This window comes from Myotis yumanensis, unplaced genomic scaffold (genome assembly GCF_028538775.1).
Source record: "Myotis yumanensis isolate MYYU_CA2020_CCGP unplaced genomic scaffold, mMyoYum1.0.hap1 SCAF_10, whole genome shotgun sequence".
Taxonomy (NCBI): Eukaryota; Metazoa; Chordata; class Mammalia; order Chiroptera; family Vespertilionidae; genus Myotis; species Myotis yumanensis.
Window position 1 is genome coordinate 33325351 of NW_027223761.1, and position 24592 is coordinate 33349942.

Sequence of the window (24592 nt, forward strand, 5' to 3'; positions counted from 1 at the left end):
CGGACTGAAGGGTCCCAGGTTTGATTCCGGTCAAGGGCATGTGCTGTGCCTTGGTTGCGGGCACATCCCCAGTCAGGGGTGTGCAGGAGGCAGCTGATCGATGTTTCTAACTATCTCTCTCCCTTCCTCTCTGTAAAAAAATAAATAAAATATATTTTTTAAAAAAAGAATTGGGGGCTCCTGGGGTTCTGTGGCGCCCCGCTATTCTCTCTTTTGGGTAATCGTGGGAATAGCCACCTGGAAATTAATCCTAAATCCCAGCAGATACACTGGAATGTGAGCCGTCTTTTGTCAGTCCTGGTCCACAGACTGACCGTCTCTCTCACTCTCTGGCAGCTGGAATTGTAATTTAGAATATCCAAGGATTTTCTTTTTCTTGTACTACCTTTTGGTAAAGCTTACACTAGGTGAAGTAAATAAAGAAGAGCTTCAATATTTGTTAACTTGCTTAGAATTTATAGCACAGAGGCTTTAGCAAATATTTTTTTTGCTTGGCTAACACTTCACCTCTCCACAAAAGAAAGCCCTGTCCCTTTGACTAGTACAGTCCTTTCTTTCACAGAGATGAAGGAAACATTAGCACCTGCACTTGAAGTATGGTGTTTGGGGTGTAAAGCAGAGTTTCCTTTTGAATTTATAGGTATCTTTTCCAGTTCTTTCCATGGAGGAAATAAACATTCAAATGAATTCAGAGGTTATCCGACTCCAACTGCCTAGATGTATTTGATATTTTTAACCTTGTAATTGGTATGCTAATATATTCTAACTACAAAATCAACCTGTGCTGATGAAGGTAATTCTGAAACTGGCTGCCATTAGAATATATATGTCTTTCATATTGAGAATAAAGTACTAGGAGGAGAAGAATTCCATTTCTTTTTAAAAAAATATATTTTATTGATTTTTACAGAGAGGAAGGGAGAGGGAGAAGGATAGAGAGTTAGAAACATCGATTCAGCTGCCTCCTGCACACTCCCTACTGGGGATGTGCCCGCAACCAAGGTACATGCCCTTGACCAGAACCGAGCCAAACGGTTTCTTTATCATACTAAGTATGACATGCTCTGAAGGACTCACATTAATTGGACCTGCCTTTGTGGGAGGCAATTTTTACATTGAAAACATGGACACAGTTACAGTTGTTGTTTTTTCTTTAGTTCTAGATACAGCAGGACAAGAAGAGTTTGGAGCTATGAGAGAACAGTATATGCGAACTGGCGAGGGTTTCCTGTTGGTCTTTTCAGTCACAGATAGAGGCAGGTTTGTACCAATATTAAAATGGAGATCTCTCTTCAGTCTAGACCAGCAGTCTCCAACCGGTGGTCCCCGGACCACTGATGGTCCATGAGGTCCGAAAGGTTGGCGACCACTGGTCTAGACCACTGTTTTATTGAATTTGGATTTTCTGGTTTTTAGAAAGAAAAAGAAATAGAGTATTAAATGGGACATGGGACATATGCTGCTCCTTGGCCAAATTAATTGTTTTTCTTTTTTTAGTTTTGAAGAGATCTATAAGTTTCAAAGACAGATTCTCAGAGTAAAGGATCGTGATGAGTTTCCAATGATTTTAATTGGTAACAAAGCAGATCTGGATCATCAGAGACAGGTGAGAAGGAATTTTGCATTTGGGAAAACAGTTGTTTTTATGTAAGTGAGTGGATGTATTTAATGCAACAATTGAAAGTGCCATGATAGGAAAACTGTGCTGTTTGACACAGCACACTGTTTATAGAAGTCACAATAGGTAAGAAATAAAAAGGTAGTAGATTTGGGGAAATTAAGTTTTCACATTTTTTTGCACAGAGCTTTAGTGGACTGTATAAACCTGCAAGTATTTGTACTAGCTCCAGTTCATATGTTATAATTTCTTGGGTAACATCCAAAGCTCTAATTTAGTTAGACATTCTTAAAATTACCCCCAAAGGCCTAATTTATTCATTATTAGCGCTAAATTACTTTCTTGTAGAGAGTGGATTTGATTTAAATGACAGGATTTGATTTTTTTTTCTAAGTCCCGTTAATGACCGAATTTTCTGTTAATTTTTCACATTGGCTAGCTCTACCACTAGTAACCAGCAAGAAAAGAATATTTTCAGTATTTAGTTGCAGGCTGGTTTATACTAACTTAATTCTTTTTTTTTAAATTTTCTTTATTGATTAAGGTATTACATATGTGTCCTTATTCCTCCATTGCCCTCATGCCCCCACCCCCCCTGTTGTCTGTGTCCATTGGCTAGGCTTACATGCATGCATACAAGTCCTTTAGTTGATCTCTCCTCCTTACCCCCACCCTCCCATGCCTTCCCTCTGAGGTTTGATGGTCTGATTGATGCTTCCCTGTCTCTGGATCTGTTTTTGATCATCAGTTTATGTTGTTCATTATATTCCACAAATGAGTGAGATCAGGTGATATTTATCTTTCTCAAACTGAGTTATTTCACTTAGCATAATGCTATCCAGATCCACCTATGCTGTTGCAAATGATAGGAGTTCCGTCCTTTTCACAGCAGTGTAGTATTCCATTGTGTAGATATGCCACAGTTTTTTAATCCATTCATCTGCTGATGGTTATTTAGGCTGTTTCCAAATCTTAGCTATTGTTAATGGTGCTGCTATGAACATAGGGGTGCATGTATCCTTTCTGATTGGTGTTTCTAGTTTCTTGGGATATATTTCTAGCAGTGGGATCCCTGAGTCAAATGGGAGTTCCATTTTTAACTTTTTGAGGAAACTCCATACTGTCTCCCACAGTGGCTGCACCAGTCTGCATTCCCAACCAGCAGTGCATGAGGGTTCCTTTTTCTCCAAATTCTCGCCAGCACTTTTCGTTTGTTGATTTGTTGATGATAGCTATTCTGACAGGTGTGAGATTGTACCTCATTGTTGTTTTGATTTGCATCTCTTGGATGTTTAGTGACTTTGAGCATGTTTTCATATGTCTCTTGGCCTTCTGTATGTCCTCTTTCAAAAAGTATCTATTTAGGTCCGTTGCCCATTTTTTAATTGGGTTGTTTATCTTCCTTTTGTTAAGTTGTATGAGTTCCCCGTAAATGTTGGAGATTAAACCCTTATCAGACATAACATTGGCAAATATGTTCTCCCATGCAGTGGGCATTCTTGTTGTTTTGTTGATGGTTTCTTTTGCTGTGCAGAAGCTTTTTATTTGGATGTAGTCCCATTTGTTTATTTTCTCTTTAGTCTCCATTGCCCTAGGAGCTGTATTGGGGAAGATATTGCTTCGGCATATGCCTGAAATTTTGCTGCCTGTGGATTCCTCTAAGATTTTTATGGTTTCCCGTCTTACATTTAAGTCCTTTATTCATTTTGATTTTATTTTTGTATATGGTGTAAGTTGGTAGTCTAGTTTCATTTTTTTGCATGTATCTGTCCAATTTTCCCAACACCATTTATTGAAGAGGCTGTCTTGACTCCATTGTATGCTCTTGCCTCCTTTGTCAAATATTAATTGAATATAATGGCTTGGGTTGATTTCTGGGTTCTCTGTTCTGTTCCATTCGTCTATATGTCTGTTCTTGTGCCAGTACCAGGCAGTTTTGAGAATCGTGGCTTGGTAATATAGCTTGATATCTACTTTCTCATTCTTAAACTTACAACACTTTCTTCCCCTTCCTCTTAGTTTGTATGAGTGATATTTTTCTGTTTCACTGAGAAGTTTCTACATGTCTGATCTCCACATGAACTAACCTCAGTGCACATGTATCCCACCAATTCTTCCTTCCCCCATTTACATGGATAAACCTTTCACCTCTGTATGACCAGCCCCTCCTGTAGCACTGGGTCCTGTTCCTTCTCACCAGCTCATGGGCACCACCCCAGTGATTGTTTCATTTGAGTTGCTCCATTTCTCTCCTGCGTGGTCATTCCCATTAGCATACAACATGCTACAATCTTTAAAACAAAAAGGAATGATAGCAAATACTTGTTCTTAATCTGACATTTCTCTACAAGTGCTTTTTTGCTGCTCCACTCAATAGCAAAACTCCTTAAAAGCATTGTACACTTGCTCCCTCTGCTTTCTTTCCTGCCATTCTTGCTGGCGCTGACTTCTGGCATGCAGTGCCCCAGTCAAGGTCACCACTTACGCAGATGTCAGTGACATTTGACACAGTTGCTCACATTCTCCTCTTTGAAACACTGTTTACTTAGCTCTGAGACACCATTCCCTCCCCTTCTCCTCTCCTCTGCAGTGGCCTTTGTTGGCTCCTCCCCACCTTATCTTTCTAGGGTGTCTTAGGGCCCAGGGATGTACAAGGACAAACGTGCCTCCCAGCCTTGAGGGCCATACTCAACTACATTTGAAATTGAAATGTTACCTTTTTAAAGTCTCTTCACAATTAAAGGTGATGTTCTGTAATGTCTTGGCACCCTTAATTGCTCTACCAACTGAGCCGGGACAGGCCATAGGAACTCTCTCCACCCCCCCCCCCCACCCCCACCCCCTTTTAGAAATGCTTACATTTTGGTCATCTCCAGGTTCTTAGTAACCAGTCAGACTTACTCATAGTTGTTGACCTAGCTCATTCATTTTTGCCTTTGTCTTAGACACGATCCTTTGGACTTTCTCTAGCTTCTAGCCTATTTTCTCTTTGATAGCAAATGCCAGTTCCCCATGTTCTCTGAGTGTGTGCTCAGCCTTGGGCTTCCTGCCACTGGCCCCTGAAACTAAACCCATGAGGGAGGGGAGATTAGCCAGAAGCAGCTTCGCCTGCTTCCTTTGGCTTCTGTATCTCCGTAGACTTGTTCTTTCAACTATTCAAAATTTATTGAACTCTTTTTCCAGACACTGACAACAGAGCAGTAGGAAAAAACAAAATCACTGAAGTTTATAGAAAGAGATTTATAGAATTTGAATGGTTATTTAGCATTACCACATACCTGATCCCTTAGAGATGCATTGATCATTTTGTTTATCCTATCTATCAAAAGTTCAGGGAGAACACAAAGGTAACTGATTGGCTTGCTCTTGCTAAAATGTAAGAGTAGGTAAGTATGACAGCACACTGATGCTGAAACTTAATACAGCAGTGTGTGGTCTCGGGCTGTGGACTTTACGAACCTACGATTTCAAGTTCCTTGTCCTTCAGACAGCTCTGTCTAGAATGCACTGTCGTTAGCCCCCTTTTCCTCCCTGACTTGCCTTAGCTTGTCCCTTTCTTTCCACTTCGTTAGGTGTTTAATTGCTAGTGGCCCATGTCAACTCCCAGTGAGGGCCGTGCAGGAGGCTGCCGATTGTTTCTCTCCCTCACCCTTCCTCTCTCTCTCAAAAAATAAATAAATAACAAAATTAAAAAAAAAAAAAATATATATATATATAAAAAAAAACAATAAAGGAACTCATTACACTTATAATAATAGCTACCTAAATGTGCTAACTCCTCTTGTTTGTCAGTACCTGGACCACAGTGTGCCCCTGCCGCCTCCCAGGACAAAGAACTCATCCCCCTCTAACAATAGAGCAAGGGTCTTCTAGCCTTACCTGTTCGTGCCTTGACTGCATCTCAAAGGTTTGTCAACTGTTGACTTGAAGTACGAGCACCGAGGGCCTCTCAGTTTCCACCTGTTGGTTTTGTTCATGCTTTATCCTTAGCACATAGAACAAAGATGCACTCAGTAAATATTTGCTGAATGAATGAATCGGCATCAACGAATCAAGATGTGGTATTAATGTAATGACTCTTTCTACATAATAGATTTGAAAAACAAGTTTTGCTTCTGTAAACTTAGGTTATTCATTAACTACACACATCCCTAAATAAGTATTACAAGTGCTGTGGTCTGTTCCATTTAAACCCAGTTTGTTTTAATAAAGTTGCTCTCATCATTCCCAATTTGGTCTTCTCTCTTTGGAAATATGTAATATTACATAAGTTCATAATATTGTGGATTTCTGCTACTATACATTGTGCCTTGGAATAGTCTCCCTGGAGGTTTCTAAATGTAGATCAGTGAATTTGTTGCAGCAGATTCACTTCAGTTGTTTAAAACAAAACATTTCTAGATAGGGCTCAGACCTCCCAAATCAGAATATCCAGGGGATAAGGCTGAGTATTTGGCATCTTTATAAAAGTCTCTGAGGAACCTCTGAGAAAGCCTTGTTTGCGAGCCTTCAAGCTTCTGTCAATTTCTGGCTTCACAGTGCTGTGGCTTCGCTTTGTTCCACGTGATGTTCATTTTCTTTGTGTTGGTGGTAGCAATGCTATTTCCACTCAGTTAAAATTAGGCTACACCAGTGAGCTTGACAGCAACTTTATATGTGGTTAGAGAGTTCTTGAGCAGAAATATGGTTGTACAAACTTTGCTGACCTTAATTCCTGGAAGACAGTGGTGTGAGACCATGCTTTAAAAATAAATAAATTAAGCACATACACAGTCTTAGCAGTGGGATTGTTTTATCATCTAGACCATTAATTTGTTAATTTTCTTACTGTCTATAAAGACAGGTCATTTGCTGTTCCTACTAGCTGAATTACATTATGCAGGGGGGATAAGGCAAACTACCTTTTTGAAGAATAATTGAGCGGAAAGACAAATAGAAAATTCTTAAGGATACATATTTTCCTTCCCCAGTCAAATTTCTATTAATAAAGGAAGTTGTTGAGATGAACTTGTCTCGAATATTTATTTTTACTTTTCTCCCTATATCATCTTTTTAAAATATATATATATTTTATTGATTTTTTACAGAGAGGCAGGGAGAGGGATAGAGAGTTAGAAACATCGATGAGAGAGAAACATCGATCAGTTGCCTCCTGCACACCCCCCACTGGGGATGTGCCTGCAACCAAGGTACATGCCCTTGACTGGAATCGAACCTGGGACCCTTCAGTCCACAGGCCGACGCTCTATCCGCTGAGCCAAACCGGTCAGGGCCCTATATCATCTTTTATTTCAAGGTGTAGTTACTTGATTGGTCATATTCACTAACATATGTTTATTTAGTTAACTACTTTGCACTCTTCTAGGCTCTTTTTTTTAAAAAATATATTTTATTGATTTTTTTACAGAGAGGAAGGGAGAGGGATAGAGAGTTAGAAACATCGATGAGAGAGAAACATCGACCAGCTGCCTCCTGCACACTCCCCACTGGGGATGTGCCCGCAACCAAGGTACATGCCCTTGACCGGAATCGAACCTGGGACCCTTCAGTCCGCAGGCCGACGCTCTATCCACTGAGCCAAACCGGTTTGGCCTCTTCTAGGCTCTTGATTTACAAAGACAAGTATTCCTTATTCCCTAGCTACAAAGAACACAATGCCTAAACCAAAAATTACAGTGTAGTGTAGTGTGTTAACCTTAGCACAGCCACGACAGGTGTGACGGGAGTCCTGGCAGGCTCTTCTAAAACAACATCCACACTAAGGAGAAATTGCTGATTGTTTCAGTCTTAAAGTATTAGTAAGAAACAAATTAAGAGTATAGAGTTGGGAGGTCTCTTCCAGAGATAAGGAACAGAATTTGTGACAACATGAGGATATTTTTATAGGAAGGAATTTACCATGTCAATTTATTTTTAAAGGACATTTAAAAAATATATGTTTTCTAAATTCTTGGCTTCATGAAACTTTCTTACTTGGTTTCCTTACTTGTTAATTGATTGCTAAATCAGATTGGTTTATATTTCAAAACCATAGGTCTTATGGTACATATGCTATTTTGAAGAGAGGAAGGGTAAATTTAAAAATTACATAAACTTGAAACCTGCCTGCCACCCTTTTGGAACACAACAGGGTATAAAGTGTTATGAAGTACTTGTTAGATGTATATGCATTAATGTAATAATAACTTAATGGTATTTCATTGAGGTTGCTGAATTTGGGGAATGGAATTTATTAAATTGGGAGAACAAACTACCTGAAAAGATTAGAGCGAACAATGCCTTGAGCTCAGATAGGGTCAGAAATAATTCATAATCTGATTGGTCTGAGTGGAAAACCTCATAATTCTTGGAGTATTGAATGGTGTTTTGTTTCACTAGTGGGGCAGAATTAGCCGTAGACTAAATGCTGTTCTGGCACTGTATAACAAAAAGGATCAAACTTCCCAAATAACTGAATCTCAAAAGAAGGCTCAAAACATTTATAGGAATACAAACTATCCAGAACTTAGTAGGTCAAAGTCCAGTACCCAACCATTCACTCAAAAATTACTAGGCATGTAAAGAAGCAGGAAAATATGACTCATAATAGGAAAAAAAAATAGTGAATAGAAACAGACCCAGAAATGACACAGATAACATAATTAGTGAACACAGACATTAAAACATATTCCTATATTAAAGGAGCTAGAGAAAAGACTAAATATGTTAACTATAGACATGAAGATGTATCAAGATCAAAATAGAACTCCCAGAAATTAGATCTACAATGTCTGAGATTAACAGCAAAAATAAAGGATGACAAATTTTTAAATTTGATGAAAACCATAAACTTGTATATCTAAGAAGCTCAGCAAACCGTGAGTACAAGAAGTATGAAGAAAATGACAATAAGGCATATTATCATGAAATTGTTTAAAACTCGAGATAAAGAGAGAATCTGAAAAATGACAAGAGGAGTGAAGATAAAGATGTGACCAGTCGTCATAGTTTCTCATGGGAAACAATGCAAATCAGACTGGAGTCACCCAACATCTTTGAAGTACTGAAAGAAAAAACTGCTGCCTAGAATTCAATATCCACTAAACATTCATTTTAAAAATGAAGGTGGAAAAAAAGACTTTTCCCAGGTATACAAAAAATGAAAGAATTCATTACCAGCAGACCTGTATTATAAGAAAAATAAAAGAAGAGAAATTATACCAAATGGAAATCTGGATCTATACAAAGAAATGAAGAGCACCAGAAATGGTAATTATGTGGACAAATGTAAATTACTTTTGTTATTTAAATCTCTAAAACAATTGAATGTTCAAAGCAAGAATAATAACAATGTATTGTGAGGTAAAAGGTAATAAAAAAAGGCAGAAGGGAGAAACATACTCATTTTGTAATAAGATTCTTACTATACATGAAGTGGTACAATGTCATTTGAATTAGATTGCGATGAGTGAAAATGTGTATTATAAACTCTAAAGCAATCATTAAAATAACATAATAAGTATGCAGTTCATTAATCAACATAGGAAATAATATGGAATCATTAAAAAAACACAGTTAATCCACAACAAGGCAGAAAAAGGAAATGTAGGACAAAGAACAAATAGGATGGACAAGAAACAAATTTCAAGGTGATTCAACTATATCAACAATAACATTAAATGTAAATAGTGTGTGCCGAAACCAGTTTGGCTCAGTGGATAGAGCGTCGGCCTGCGGACTGAAAGGTCCCAGGTTCGATTTTGGTCAAGGGCATGTACCTGGGTTGCGGGCACATCCCCAGTAGGAGATGTGCAGGAGGCAGCTGATCGATGTTTCTCTCTCATCGGTGTTTCTAACTCTCTGTCTCTCTCCCTTCCTCTCTGTAAAAAATCAATAAAATATGTTTTAAAAAAATAAAATAAATGTAAATAGTGTGAACACCTCAACTGAAAGGCAGATATTGTCAGATTGGATAAACAAAGCAAGACCCTACCAGAAATCTAATTTAAATGTGAAGACACAAATAGGTTAAAAATAAAAGGTTGGACTAAAATATACCATTGTAACACTAATGATAAAACAGTTGGCCCTGGTCAGTGTGGCTCGTCCTATGCACCAAAAAGTCGCCAGTTCAATTCCTGGTCAGGGCATACGTATGAGTTGTAGGTTTGTTCCCTGGTTGGTTGGGGTGCATGCAGGAAGTAGCTGATCGATGTTTCTCTCTCTTTTTTTCTCTCTCTCCCTCTCCCTTCTCTCTAAAAAATCAATAAAAACATAAAAAAACACACAGTTGAAATGGCTCTATAAATATCAAAGTAGATTTCATAGCAAATAATATTACCAGGAATAAAGAGGATTGTGTCATAATGATAAAGAAGTTAATTCATCAAGAGAACATAACAATCCTAAATATTCATGTACCTGATAGCAGCTTCAAAATTCTTGAAGCAAAAATTGAAAGAACTACAAAGAGAAATGGACATATTTATACTAAGAGTCAGAAATTTCAGCACCCCTCTCTCACTAGTTGGCCGAGCAAGCAGAAAGAAAATCAATAGTGAGATATATAGGTGGCTTGAACAACACTATCAAACAACTTATCCTTAATGACATTTAATGAACACTTGACCTAACAATAGCAGAATGCACATCTTTTGAAATGAGAGTGGATCACAGAACAAATCTCAATAAATTTAAAGGGATTCTAATGAGACAGCATATATTTTGTTTTAATTCCATAGTGGAATTAAATTGGAAATCAATAAAAAGGAAATCTAAGTAATCTCCAAATATGGGGAAACTACATACTTCAAATCCTTGATAAAAAAAACAAAAAACACCCAAAGGGAAATTACAAAGCATTATAAACTGAACGAAAATTAAAACAACATATCAAAATTTTGGGACCTGCTGAAGAAGTATGTAAAGAAGTTTATAGGACTAAATGCTTTTATTAGGAAAGAAAGGTCTCAGTGCAATGACTTCCACCTTAAAAACTAAAAGAAAAAGAGTAAGTTAAAGCCATACTGATCAGAAGAATGGAAAGCAATGAAATGGAAAATAGAAAACACAGAGAAAAACCCCCAATCTGATTTTTAGAAGGTCAGTGACAAATCTGGCTAGAATGGTAAAAAGGAGAGAAGACACAATTACCAACATCAGTAATGGGAAAGATACCATCACTTCAGATCTTATAAATATATAAATATTTAAGAAGTAGTGAAGAAATACTATAAACAACTTCATACTAATAAACTAATAATTTTATACATGTTAGATGAAATAGACATATTCCTTGGAAGGCTCAAATTACCAAAGCTCACTCAACCTGAACAGTACTGTATCGATAAAATAAATTTAATTTGTTGTAAGAACTTTCCCTCAAACAAAACCACAAACCTAGATGGGATCTTTAGTGAATTATATAGAAACAATTTTGCTGAAACTGTTCCAGAAAATTGAAGAAGAGAGAATTCTGTCCCACTCATCATATGAAGCAGCATTGTTCTGATACTAAAACCAGACAAAGGTGTAAGAAAACTACAATCCAACATCTCTCATGAACAGAGATGTAAAACGGAGATTTTTAACAAATAGAATTCAACAATATATGGAAAGGACAGTGCATCATCCCTTAAGTGGGGAATGCAGTATTGGTTTAACATGTGGAAATGAATTAATATAATTCACCATATCAACAAACTAAAAAGGAAAAAATCATATGATCTCAATAGACAGGAAAAAAAACATTTGATGAAAACACTTTGCAAATGGAATAGTGAGGACCTTGGTTAGCCTGATGACGAAGGACATCTCATGTCAATTAGCATAAGGTGTTTGATAGCGTGGTTCAGGCCATCTATGTCACTACTGATTTTCTTCTTGCTCAATTATTGAGAGAGGGATGCTGAAATTTCTACTGTTATAGGTACATAAAACCCTACCTGCAACAAACAGCACACGTAATGGTGAAAGACCAAATGCTTTGTCACTACGATCAGAAACAAGTCGAAAGTACCCCTCACACCACTGATATCATTGTCCTGGCGGTTCTAGGCAGTGAGCTAAGGCAAGAAAAAAGAAAAGGCATCCACGTCAGAAAGGAAGCAATAAAACTTTTTATTAGCAAATGACATAAGCTGTTTATGTAGAAAGGCTATTACCAAAGAACACCTAGATAAATGAGTTTAGCATGTTTCCAGGGTGTAACACAAATACACAGAAGTTATGATCTTATTTTTGTAGAGAAAAAGGTATATCATTGAAAAACCAGAAGAATGTGCTTCTCTATGGGTGACAGGCTCCTAATCTTCCTTTTCTGTTTTCCTATACCGTTTTTCTAACTTTTCTGCAAGTGTTTACTTTTGTGATAATGACAGCAATGAAGTCTTTTTTCAAATACATACCTTTCAGCCCCACTACATAAATGTAAATGTAATATGGTTTAATAATTTTAGGCAAATGTCACTATTCTGACCTTTTACATTTAAAATATATAAGGTATCTACTTAGTTCAGTTAATGTGTTCTTATTCCGGCCTACCGTTTTCTGTCATCAGCTCTGGTACCCTTCCCTGCCTGTCTTCCTTTGCCTCCTAATGTAAGAAAGGCATTGTAAAGGCTCATGGTCCTATTTATTGTTCATTTCCCCCACATATTTGTGGAGCATCTCCTATGTACCGGGTACTGGGAAGTGCAGAAGTGAAAAAGACCCCAAGCCTCCTGAGGCTTGTCCTCCTCCCCATCTCTCACCTCTTGTCGTTTTCTTTCTTGGTTTGCTGTTCCCAGCCATTCTAGGCTTCTTCCAGTTCCTGGAACTTGGAAAGCACATTCCCCACTGTGGCCCTTGCTCACCGTGCCATTTCCTTTGTCAGGGATACCTCCTCACCCCACCTCCAGCTAGCTCCATATTCTTTATTTAGTTCTTAGTTTAAATATCACTTCCTCAGGGAAGCTTTCCCTGACCAGCCGGACAGGGTTAGATTCTCACAGCACCTTGACCTTTACCTTCCCAGATTTATCACGGTTGTGTTTAATACTTTTTGGTAACCTCTAGACTGAAGTCGTGCTCCTGTCACAGGTGTGTGCTCCTGAGTTCGGCAGAGCTGGGCTTCAGTGTGTGCTGAACTGTTAAGTCCTTTGGTGATAGACCGGCTTGTCCTCTGGGTGGATTAACAGTGCAACCGTGGCTGAGGGTTAGATGGAGCAGATGTCACTGTTAATACAGTACCTCACACACTACTCTTGGAATTTCAGGTAACACAGGAAGAAGGACAGCAGTTAGCACGACAACTGAAGGTGACTTACATGGAGGCATCTGCAAAGATTAGGATGAATGTAGATCAAGCTTTCCATGAACTTGTCCGGGTTATAAGGTAAGCAAAGTACATTCTAGAAATCTGTTTTAATTTAATGGATTTGACAGGTAATCACACCGTGCTTTTCAAAACCATTAACAGGGGGACCATTAAATGTTTTTCAGTAAGAAAGGAAATTATATGTAGAAATGATTCTGATTTGGGGATTAATACATGTGTTAAAATTTTTAATTAAGTACATTTTATATTCTAGGTACCTCCTACATATAAACCCTACTTTAATTAAATTGAAGTGGAGAGTCCACATAGGAGTTTTGAAAAGAATCTATGCAATTTCCAGAGGTGGTGGTGTGAGGATAGCGATGACGGCAGCTGATGTTTAAGGGTAGTTTCTGGCAGATGCTGGGCTAAGTGCTTTACGTGTATTATTGCATTTAATCCTCACCACAACCCAGTAAGTCAAATACTTTCATTTATCCCCACTTTCCGATGGGGAGACAGGTACAGAGAAGTTAACTTGTCCAAAGCTTGGGATATTAAATGGGGACTTGAATCCACAGTTCGGAGTCCAGACTGTGCTCTTAGCTTTGCTTCTTACCCAGCTCCTCCCAGCGAAGAGTAATCGAGTGGTAGATACTGAGCGTCCCCATGGGTCATGGAGTGTAATCCAGACTACAAAGAGTCTTTCTGTTAGCTGGCCTAGGAGGCCCCTGTGGTTCAGAAAGTGTTAATGGGTTCCAGGAAGCTTGAGGCGATGGGTGAAGTCCACTGGAGTTTCTGTATGTTTGTGCGAAGAGATTAGGGTGCTTCCTTGAGCAGGGTTTGATTTGGTTATTTTGAGTCTATGCCTAGCCCCTAGCATACCCCCTGCTCTCTAGATCTACTGGGTTCTCTGCTAGTTAGATAGTTTGACAGGTCTGTGGAGTAGGCTCATGTTAATTGTGTATCTACTCGTAAGCTGACGTGACCTCTGAACTTCTTATAATTTTTAGCCCTTGCCTGAGCATTCTCTGTGGAGGGCGGTCGGTGAGGTAAAGATTATATATTTTTTACTAGTTTGTTAAAAATCTGAGGCCTGTTACTTTTTAATGAATACAGAGTCTAGATTTGCGAGAGGAAAGAGTTCTGGAGATGGATGGTGGTGATAGTTATATAACATGAATATTTTTAAATGCCACTGAACTGGACACTTAAAAATGGATAAGATGGTAAATGTTATGTCATGTGTATTGTAACATACACAGAGATGAACTAGTCCTTCTTAAAATAATTTTTACTGCCTTTTTGAAATATTTTGTCTTTGGATTTGATTCTCAGAATCTGTTTATATCCGTCCATCCCTCAGGAGTGAGGAGAAGGTAGGGCAGGCTTTCTAATGCTAGGTATTGTTAGGCGTATAAACACTACACAGGCCTAACTGGTTTTGCTCAATGGTTAGAGTGTCAGCCCTTGGACTGAAAGGTCTTGGGTTCAGTTCTGGTCAAGGGCACATACCTCAGGTGCAGGCTCAATCCCTGGCCCCAGTTGGGGTGCGTACAGGAGGCAGCTAATCGATGTATCGCTCTCACATTGATGTTTCTCTCTCTGTCTCTTCCCCACCCTTCCACTCTTTAAAAATCAATGGAAAAATAGCCTTGGGTGAGGAGTAAAACAATAGGTAAACATAACACGATCTTCTTAAATCCTCATAGCAACTGTAAAAGGTGGGTTTTTATTATTCCCTTCTAAAACATGGAGGTTCAGAGAGGTCAACTAACTTGTTTAGTACTGACTTGTAGCTAGTAGGTGGTAGGATATGGATAAGAGCATGGATAGTCCTAGCTGGTTTGCTCGGTGGATAGAGCATCGGCCTGCGGACTGAATGAAAGGTCCCAGGTTAGATTCCAGTCAAGGGCACATGCCTGAGTTGCAGGCTTGATCCCCAGTAGGGGGCGTCCAGGAGGCAGCTGATCAGTGATTCTCATCATTGATGTTTCTATCTCTCTCTCCCTCTCCCTTCCTCTCTGAAATCAATTAAAAAAAAAAAAAAGAACATAGATAAATACCTCATAAGGGTAATTTAATATTGTGCTGTAGTGATGCATGCTTATTTTTAAGTATGCCTTAGAGTCATGGAACTTTAAATTGGGAAGAGAATTTAGAGGCGCTTCAGCATCTCACCCATTAATGAAGAAGCTTGGACAGCCTGTTATGCTGGTGCTAAAGCATTTGTGGGCACTCCTCTCCCCAAGTTTTGCATTGACTCCCTAGGTCAGTGGTTGGCAAACTGCGGCTCGCGAGCCACATGTGGCTCTTTGGCCCCTTGAATGTGGCTCTTCCACAAAATACCGACTTCTGCGCATGGGCCACAAAGTTTCAATTGCACTGTAGTGCGCACCCGCATGTGGTATTTTGTGGAAGAGCCACACTCAAGGGGCCAAAGAGCCGCATGTGGCTCGCGAGCCGCAGTTTGCTGACCACTGCCCTAGGTGAAATTTAGCATTGAAAAGCATATGCACATACACTGGATTTATCCAAAAATAACCTGCATTTGTAATAATTTATTACCAAGAAGGCATATGTAGATTTTGTAGATTTATACGTAGATTTTTCTGTCTTACAGGAAATTTCAGGAGCAGGAATGTCCTCCTTCACCAGAACCAACGCGGAAAGAAAAAGACAAGAAAGGCTGCCATTGTGTCATTTTCTAAGAATCCCTTGAGTTATAGCTACCAACTGCCAGGAAAGCCCTCACCTTCTCTCCGTACGGTGACGTCACGGTGGTACCTTTCTAGCCTTAGGCAAGTGATCACGGTGGTGGCCTCTGACCAAGAAGTTGGCTGACCCTTTCCGTGAGGCTGACCCCATCGTCGTTTCAAGACAGATGGAAAGGAAACACTAAGGCTGCTTCAAAAGTTGTCTGATTATTTCAAAAGAGATAACTGTGTAAACAGACACATTCTTTTTTAAGGGCTTACATTTTAATAGGGATGAATCAGATTTGGAACCTAAGCTGTTTGCCAAGCTGAAATCATAGGTTTTGAAATAACTTTTAACTTCTGGAATCATATTGCGTACTGTTAACCTAAATAGAAACATAGGGAGTTTTTTTTAAATGTGAATTTTTGCCTATCTCTAAAACTTTTTATGTCACCTTTAGTTACCTTAAATACACTGAATTGAATCCTCAAAAGTGAGACATCTCAGACCTTTTCTGATGTTACAGCCTTTGTTTTCCAGTGGCCAAAATACCAAAATGCCTATTGTATTTATAAATTAAAAACTGCTTTAAAAGCCTTTATTATTACTCCTGCTCTTAAAGGTGATAATACTCTGTGTGGCCAAATATTTGAACTGATTCTGGACTTAGGCATTTCAATGGTCTTGGTTTCCTAATTTCACTCTTTTCACAACCATGTTCAGAGTAAAAATAAAGAATTTATGTCTGTCTTCCTTTGTAAGTATTTCTGGATAAGGGGGTTCAAAAAAAACTAAAACTGTTTTTGTTTGTAATATAAAATATGGAATTGATCTTTCCAGGGTCAGAGATGATTAATGTTTTTGCTATATACTTTTATACATTATTTTCTTATCAAACTAGTTAACAAGTATTTTTATATGTTTGTAAGCAACTATGCTTTCACAGCATACCTTGTGCATATGTAAAGATAAGTATTTAATTCTCACTGTTCACTTTTAACTGACAAAGAAAAAAAAAGTGACAACTACAGGACCTGTGGTGGAACTTGACCTGCTCTTCTGGTCCTGGTTGTGGCAATCTTTGGCCAGTCACGTAGCTACCCGAGAAACCTGCCCAGCAGAGTACAAGAGGAGGATCTGAAATCGCCCTCAACGTCCCGCTAGATATTGACCATGTATCCGGTAGTACCTGTAAACCTTTAAATTGACAATTACCGTAACGTGGATGGCTTCTGATTTCGTTTTTAATTCTGTGGATTGTGTTTAAACAATTCAAAAGTCTGTTCCTGATTTTGAGATACTAAGTGGTATTGCACAGTTGTCACTTTATTGAATGTGTACAACAGTCCCAGGAGGTTTATAATTCGTACCCTTGTATAGATTCAGGTGCTGGAATTAAAATTGATCTGTTATCACAAGATGTCGTTTGATGACTTGTTATTTCGGTGGTTTCTTGAAGGAGTGAACGAGGAAACTTACTTTAGTAGCTCGAAGCCTTTTCCCAACAGTGCCTTTAGGGTTTGAATCTAAAAGTCAATATCAGTCATTTAGTAGGTGAACTTGAAGTGAAATGGCTTGTTCTGAGGGTTTCTTGAGTAGTTCCTTAAGTCAGTGTTTTTTAAACTTTTTCTGTGACGTGCCCCTGACAGGGACCTCAACTGTACGGGAGAGAGGAATACATCTGAGGATGAAGCTTCAAACACTGAAGCGAAAGCACATGCATTTATTTGAATGTTAATTAAAATTATTACCCAGTAAGATACCACATTTACTCTTGTCAGCACTTTCAGTTGGGAAAGTTTTTTATTTATCATGGGTAACTTCAGATAGCAAGAGACTGTCTACTACTATGCAGACTTAATGAGAATCCTTGCATTTTATTCTGAATAGATGATTTGTAGCAAAGCAGCCTGGAAATTAAGTTTTGTTATCTCAGTTTACTACTTTTTTTCTCTGTGTTTCACTTGGGATAAATGTTATTGCTACATCTTGAAGTTCCCTAACCCTTTCTGCAAATGTTTAGTTTGCTGTTAATCCCATCCAATGAATTTTTCATTTTATTCTCTTTTTTTTCTTATCTAGAAGTTCTGTTTGGTTCTTTTTTAAAAAAAATGTATATTTTTATTGATTTCAGAGAGGAAGAAAGAGGGAGAGAGAGAGAGAAACAACAATGATGAGAGAGAATCATTGATTGGCTGCCTCCTGCATGACCCCTACTGGGGATTAAGCCCACATCCCCAGGTATGTGCTCTGACCAGGGATCGAATCATGACCTCCTGGTTCATAGGTCAAATGTTTAACCACTGAGCAACACTGGCCAGGCTTTTTTTTTTTTAAAGAATAGATTATTGATTTTTCAATAGAGAGAGGGAGATTATATATCTTGATGCAAGAGTACAACATTAATTGGCTGCCTCCTGCACACCCCCTACCAGGTTCAAGCCTGCAATCCGGGCATGTGTCTTTTACTGGAATCAAACCACAGCAACCTTTAGTGTGTGGGGTGATGCCCAACCCACTGAACTACACCAGCCAGGGCTGTTTGGTTCTTTTTTCTATCTTCTGTTTCTCTCCTCATTATGTTTATGTATTTCTCTTACCCAGCCTCTCTCAATTTGGTTCCCAGAATTGTGTCTAATGCCTTAACTGTTGCATGTAATACATTCACTTCTGTGCATCTAGAATGGTACTAGCTGTGTATCCTTGAGAGATTTGAGAAAACAGTCACTAAAATAACTTTCTCTTGCTGCTTTGAATATTTGAACATAGTTATAAGTAGCTGATCCTATCTACCATCTCTACAGTTTTTGCATCTGTTCTATTGACTGATTTTTCTCTAGTTATGGGTCACATTTCCTTGCTTTTTTGCATGTCTACTAAATTTTGATTGAATGCTGGACATTGTACATTTTATGTTGTTGGATGCCTAGATTTTGTTGGGCCTTTGTTCTGGCAGTCGGTTGTTGACTTGTAGTTCTGTTTGATCCTTTTAAGGCTTGTTTTTAAGCTTCATGCCATCTCAAGTAGCTTTTTCCCAGGGTAGTTTAGTTCTACTAATAGGTATGGCCCATTTGGGGTCTCTACTGAATGCACTGAGTAATTAGTGTGGACTCTCCATAATAAGAGTTGAAGGCCAGTGGGAACTGAATTCCCAGCCCCATGTGAACTCTGGGGACCATTCTATTCACAGTTCCTGGGCCATTCTTTGTCCAGCTGACTGGAGTTTCACTCTATACATGTATATCTTAATATTTAGCAAAGACTCATTGACTCTATGCATTTCTGTGTAGCTCTCTCCCTTCCAGAACTTAGTCCTGCAACTTTCAGCTTCCTCAGACTCCCCCATCTCCAGTGCCCGTCCTTTCAGCTCAGGGACACATTTGTGCCCTGCTTAGAATTCCCATCCCTCCGTAGTCTGGAGTGTGCCTCTAGCAGAGTCAGGGCAATTATAAGGCTTATCTGTTTGTTGCTCTTCCATTAGGGATTGTAGTCCTATGCTCCTTGGTGTATAATGTCTGAAAACAATTGTTTCACATATTTTACACCAGCTTTCTGATTGTCTAAGGTAGGAGGGTAAATCCTGTTCCTGGTTATTCCGTGATTGGAAGCTGAAGTCTCTGCTATTTGATTTCCCTCATATAGTCAGAGGTGCCTTACAGCTCTCTTCCTCTGTGACTTGAAATCTTCTCTCTATAGCTGAGGGGTTGGTGAACTGTTTCTGTAAAGGGCCAGATAGTAAATATCATTTTGGTCATTGTGGGCCATATAGTTTCTACCATTGTATCCCTGAAGCAGCCATAAACAATAAATGAGTGAATGTGGCTATGTTCCAATAAAACTTTATTTGTGGACAGTGAAATTGGTATTTCATATCATTTCCATATGTCATGAAGTATTAATCTTTTGAATTTTTAAAGTTGATTTAAGCTTGTGAAAACCATCTGTACAAAAAGCAGATGGCAGACTGGATTTGGTCTAAGTGTGCCAAACCTGCTCCCTTGAGCACACTTAGCATTTGAGGTTACATTTCTAACTTTAGAATCTTTTATGTTTCTTTATATATTTAGAAATTCTTTCAAACAGGATTTTCTGAATTGATAATCATGAATTTCTGTCTTAGGAATTTGCTCCCTATATTGTTTAAGGATTTATAATATTTTAGAGGTGGACATTATACCTTATTGACATACACCTTCAATGGATGATTCTTTAAATTTGGGGCTTTCGAGTTTTATAATATAAATTGGTTCCTTTATCATTTGACTTTTAAGATTTGATGTGACAAGGTTGTGTATACTTAAGGTCTAGCTTGTTCCTCTTCTAACTTTGATTACCACATTACTTCTTTTTCCATTCCTATCCATGATGTTCCCATTGAACAGGTGACTGGCAGGTAAATAGGAGTTGAAGGTAAAGTAGTCGCTCTCAACATCACTTCACCACTTATGAATATTTAACCAGTGACTGTTTATAAAGTTTCAAAGTACTTTTTAGAAAAAGGGTATTTCAATGTAAACAGATTTCTTTATATAAGACTACTAGGTGTTTTTAGGGAAATGGATACGTTGGAGCTTTTTCTTCCTACAAATTATTCAATATCTAGTGGAGGAAGATTAAGAGGGACAAAAATAGAAAAGGAAAAAAAAGAAAAATATGTAGAAATAAGACAGATTATAAGAAGAATGCAGAAAGTTGTCAAGTTCAGAAGTGATGCTTCCTGGAAAATCTGGGGGAGCTTAATTAGAAGTGGTGTTTTAGCCGGAACTTTGTGGATTGGTAGGATTTGAGGTGGGGAGAGGAGGTGGAAAGACTGGGGGCAAGCCTGGGCCAAGGCACGGAGTTGGCCGGATAGCAAGGTGTATTCTGGGATTGGAACCTTAACCTAAAAGGATTTTAAGTGTAGTGAGAAAAACATACTGATAAGGAGACTCAGCATGGGTTGTGGAGGACTTCAAATAGGATGGTCCTTCTGTCTATAATGGAAAATTGCCAAGGGTTCTGAACAAGGGGTGCCTAGATCTCCTCTGGTGGAGGTATGAACAACAGAGAAGTGTGGACTGAAGGAAGGGTTGCCAGGTAAGGCTATTGGAATCATGGGATCTGTCCTCTTTCCATTTGTTCTGCCACTTTCGTCTAAGCCTCTTATCTTGCAGCCGGGTTACTACAGTGGACTCGGAAGTAATTTATTTCCATTTTGCCCCCACAAAGCTGTTATTTCAGTGTGGCCAAAGGGATATTTGTTAGACCATAAATTAAATGTCACACTGCTGCTTAAAGCCTGTCATCATCTCAGTGCTCTTGGCCTAATATCTAAATTTCTTACCATAGTCTACAAGGAACTGTCATCTTCCTGCTTCTCACTTATATTCAGGTTGATTTACTTTGTTGCCCTCTGGAACACTCCGTGTATTTTCCAAATCAGTTGCTTCACTCAGCCACTCCAGTGAGCTGTTTTTATCCTTTGCTCTTGGCTTAGATGCCACATCCTCAAAGAGCCCTCTTGACCACCTATTCTAGTATCATACTGCCTTGTGTTTGCTTAATGACACTTACCATCTGTGATTTTTTTATGTGTCTTGCCTGACCTGCACCATAGGGTCACAAGCTCTGTGAGGGCAGAACCATGTCTGCTGTGTTTACTGCTATGTTCAGGTTTCCTGGCATGTGCAGAAAACTACCTGATGAATGAATAAGGAGCACAGGCAACCCCTAGTGATAGAAATATGTGGTGATTGTGCCAGTACACACAAGGTTAGTCCAGGCGGCATTTGAGAATGGGGAGTGGAACTCGAAAGAAAAGGCTAGGACAGTGATGGCGAACCTTTTGAGCTCGGCATGTCAGCATTTTGAAAAACCCTAAATTAACTCTGGTGCCATGTCACATATAGAAATTTTTTGATATTTGCAACCATAGTAAAACAAAGATTTATATTTTTGATATTTATTTTATATAGTTAAATGCCATTTAACAAAGAAAAATCAACAAAAAAAAAATGAGTTCGAGTGTCACCTCTGACATGCGTGTCATAGGTTCGCCATCACTGGGCTAGGACTAGAAGTACAGATTTGGAATTTATCTAGTTTGAGCTAATGATTGAAGAGGTGGGAGTGGAAGTAGACAGTTTGTCTGAGGGAAGGTCCAAGGGTAGAAATTCTGTGGGGGAAAATGAACATTGGGGGTAGAAGATAAGAGGCAACCAAAAGCCATGAGAAACCATCAGACCTGGAGAAATAGTCAAGAGACATATTTTTGAGGACGATGACGGGGTGGTGAAAGGCATGCAAGAGGCAGCAGTGAGTGTCAGGGGTTGCTGATGACTTTGAGAGATTTGTTTCAGTTACTGGTTATGGGAACCAGGTTATAGGACAGGGGTGGGCAAACTTTTTGACTCGAGGGCCACAATGGGTTCTTAAACTGGACTGGAGGGCTGGAACAAAAGCATGGATGGAGTGTTTGTGTGAACTAATATAAATTCAAAGTAAACATCATTACATGAAAGGGTACGGACTTTTTTTTTTTTTTTAGTTTTATTCATTTCAAATGGGCTGGATCCGGCCCGTGGGCCGTAGTTTGCCCACGGCTGTTATAGGAGGATGAGGTGTGACTGGAGGACGAAGAAGTGGAGGAAGTAAGCGTGAGTTACTCCTCTCAGAAATTCTGTGGGCAGTGGGCAATTATCTTGCTCCATAGGGTAGGATGTTAGAGGATTAAGAAAAAGAGCCAGTGCAGGGTACTTAACTGTAGATTATGTAGGCATACAAGCCTGCAGGTAGATATCACTATGTAGATGCTTAAGCATTTGAAAGATTGAAAAGCCTAGCATTCGCATGCTTGTGTCCTCTTCTGACTGGCGAGTGAGGATGGCATTTTGCAGCCCTTCCCGGACTGTCTGCGGTGAAGAGCCAGTTTTTTAAATTTTTCATTTTTATTCCTGTGGACATACTTTTGCTAAATGTAATAAAAAATGAATTACTATAAAAACAATCATCTCTTGGAAATCGTGCAATGACAAATTGTTATAAAATGTTCCAAGTGCTTGCTTCCAGTTTCTGCATCTAATAGGATGGTAATGAACAGCTGAGGGAGTCCTCAGGCCACAGATCTTGCTGTGAGCAGCACTAATGTGGTAAGTAAGGGTGCTGGAGAGTCAGGTGTTTTTCACAAGTGGCCCTCTGATTCCCAGACAGGCCAGTAAATTCCAGGTTAGGATCGTGCAGTGGGCGTTGCATGCCAATACTAGAAAAAAATAAGACACTACTATTTTAATGGAGTCAGTAGTCTTGAATATGTTTGCCCTTTTTCCCCTCTGCTAATACTTAAAGTTATCTATACATATATATATAAAACCCTAATATGCAAATAGACCGAATGGCAGAACAACCGGTCACTATGACATGCGCTGACCACCAGGGGGCGTGCACGGAACATGGTGGGCATTGGCAGCAGGCAGCAGAGCGTGGAACATGGCGGGCATCAGCCATGGTGGGATGGTGGAGCAGATGAGCAAGGGTGCCAGACCAAGGTGGGGCGCTGGTTGCTGTCTGGTTGTTACTGAAAATTCTTTGCTCGGCACTGTCAGAGGGTGCGAGCGGGACTGGTTCTGGCAGCAGGTGTGAGCGGGTCCGTCGCCAGCAGCAGGTATGAGAGGCGGCTGCCAGCCCCAATTGCCCCTGAGGGCTTCTCCACCTCCCCCTGCTCCTGAGGGCTGATTGGGGCACCCGCTGACAGCGCCAGCCCCAATTGCTCCACACCATCAGCGAGTGCGAGTGGGGCCAGCGCCGTCAGCATGTGGGGGCGGTGGCGGGAGCGGGGCTGCCAGCAGAGGGGACCAGGGGCTGTGTGGGAGGGGCCGGTGAGGGGTGTGGAGGATGAGCCGAGACCTGTCCCTGTGCCCACCGCAGCCTCACAGCCCACAGTTCCTTTCAAGGTGCACGAATTCGTGCACTGGGCCCCTAGTTTGAAATAAAAGAGAACTCTTTAAACATACAACTGCTTAAAATATGAAAACTCTTACCAATCAATTCTAAAGCCAGGAAGCAGTTAAGAACATAATCTGAGTATTTAGAGCATGTTGAGTAAATGTTAATGAATGCTAGCTTACATTATGACATTATGCATGTTAAGTGGAAAGTCTGAAATTGCATTTCTCTCTGATGATAACCTGGGTCAAAGTATTGCATTTATAATTTATTTGTGAGGACATTTTCTGTTATAAGTGACAGGCATGGAACTCAAGCCAGCTTCAACACAAAATGGGCATTCACTGGTTTATGAAGAAGTGAGGACTGGTGGGTAAAACTGGCTTTCCATGGCTCCTATGTCAGGATACCATGAGGACTTGCTCTCAAGATGAGAATTGGCTACATCGTGGAGGTGGGATAGAATCCTTTAATGTAAGAAAGCTTGTATGAAAGCCTGAGACCAGAAAAGCTCAAATAACTGCCCTCACCTCTCGCGGCTTCTCAGGGGCACAGGGGTGTTTGAACCCAGGTTTCTCTTGCTCAGCCATCAGCGACATCTGCCTCTCTGCCCTGCAGAGTATATAAAACCTGAACCGACAGGGTGTCTGAAGCAGGATGTCATTATTTAAATCTGACATTTTAGTACAGATCTTGTGCTCATAGATTTCAAAAGATCTAAAATGAAGAATTAGCTTCATGCTCATTTGCATTCAGCTGCTATTTACAGTTTGTTAGAGCATCTCATTTTCCAAAGGACTATTTTATTTTCATTCATTCTCGACTTTGGGCAATGTAAAGGACAAAACGAATCATTCTGTTATTAAAGTGAGTGGTACCAAATAACTAATAGTGGAATGTCTGTGTCTTCCCTGATTCTGTGTTGTAATTAGGGATTAAATATGTATAGTTTGTCTTGTTGGGACAATGGTACCCATTCCTTTAAGATGTAACCATTTAACTCTGGGACAAAAGGAACTGACTGTATGTCCTAGTACACTTTATATTGAACTCCTTTAAACTTGCCCGAACAGTGTGGG

The 24592-nt window shown here is 39.5% G+C and overlaps 1 protein-coding gene across 1 annotated transcript in view; it reads left to right on the forward strand.

Annotated features, from left to right (window-relative positions):
• Positions 1–17011, forward strand: part of RRAS2 (RAS related 2) — a 78268-nt gene extending 61257 nt beyond the window's left edge. The window contains exons 3-6 of the mRNA XM_070428269.1: positions 1158–1260; positions 1498–1606; positions 12853–12971; positions 15517–17011. Of these exons, the coding sequence (XP_070284370.1) occupies positions 1158–1260; positions 1498–1606; positions 12853–12971; positions 15517–15604 (419 nt within the window). The 3' untranslated portion in view covers positions 15605–17011. The remainder of the gene's footprint in view (positions 1–1157; positions 1261–1497; positions 1607–12852; positions 12972–15516) is intronic.
• The last annotated feature ends 7581 nt before the right edge of the window (positions 17012–24592 follow it).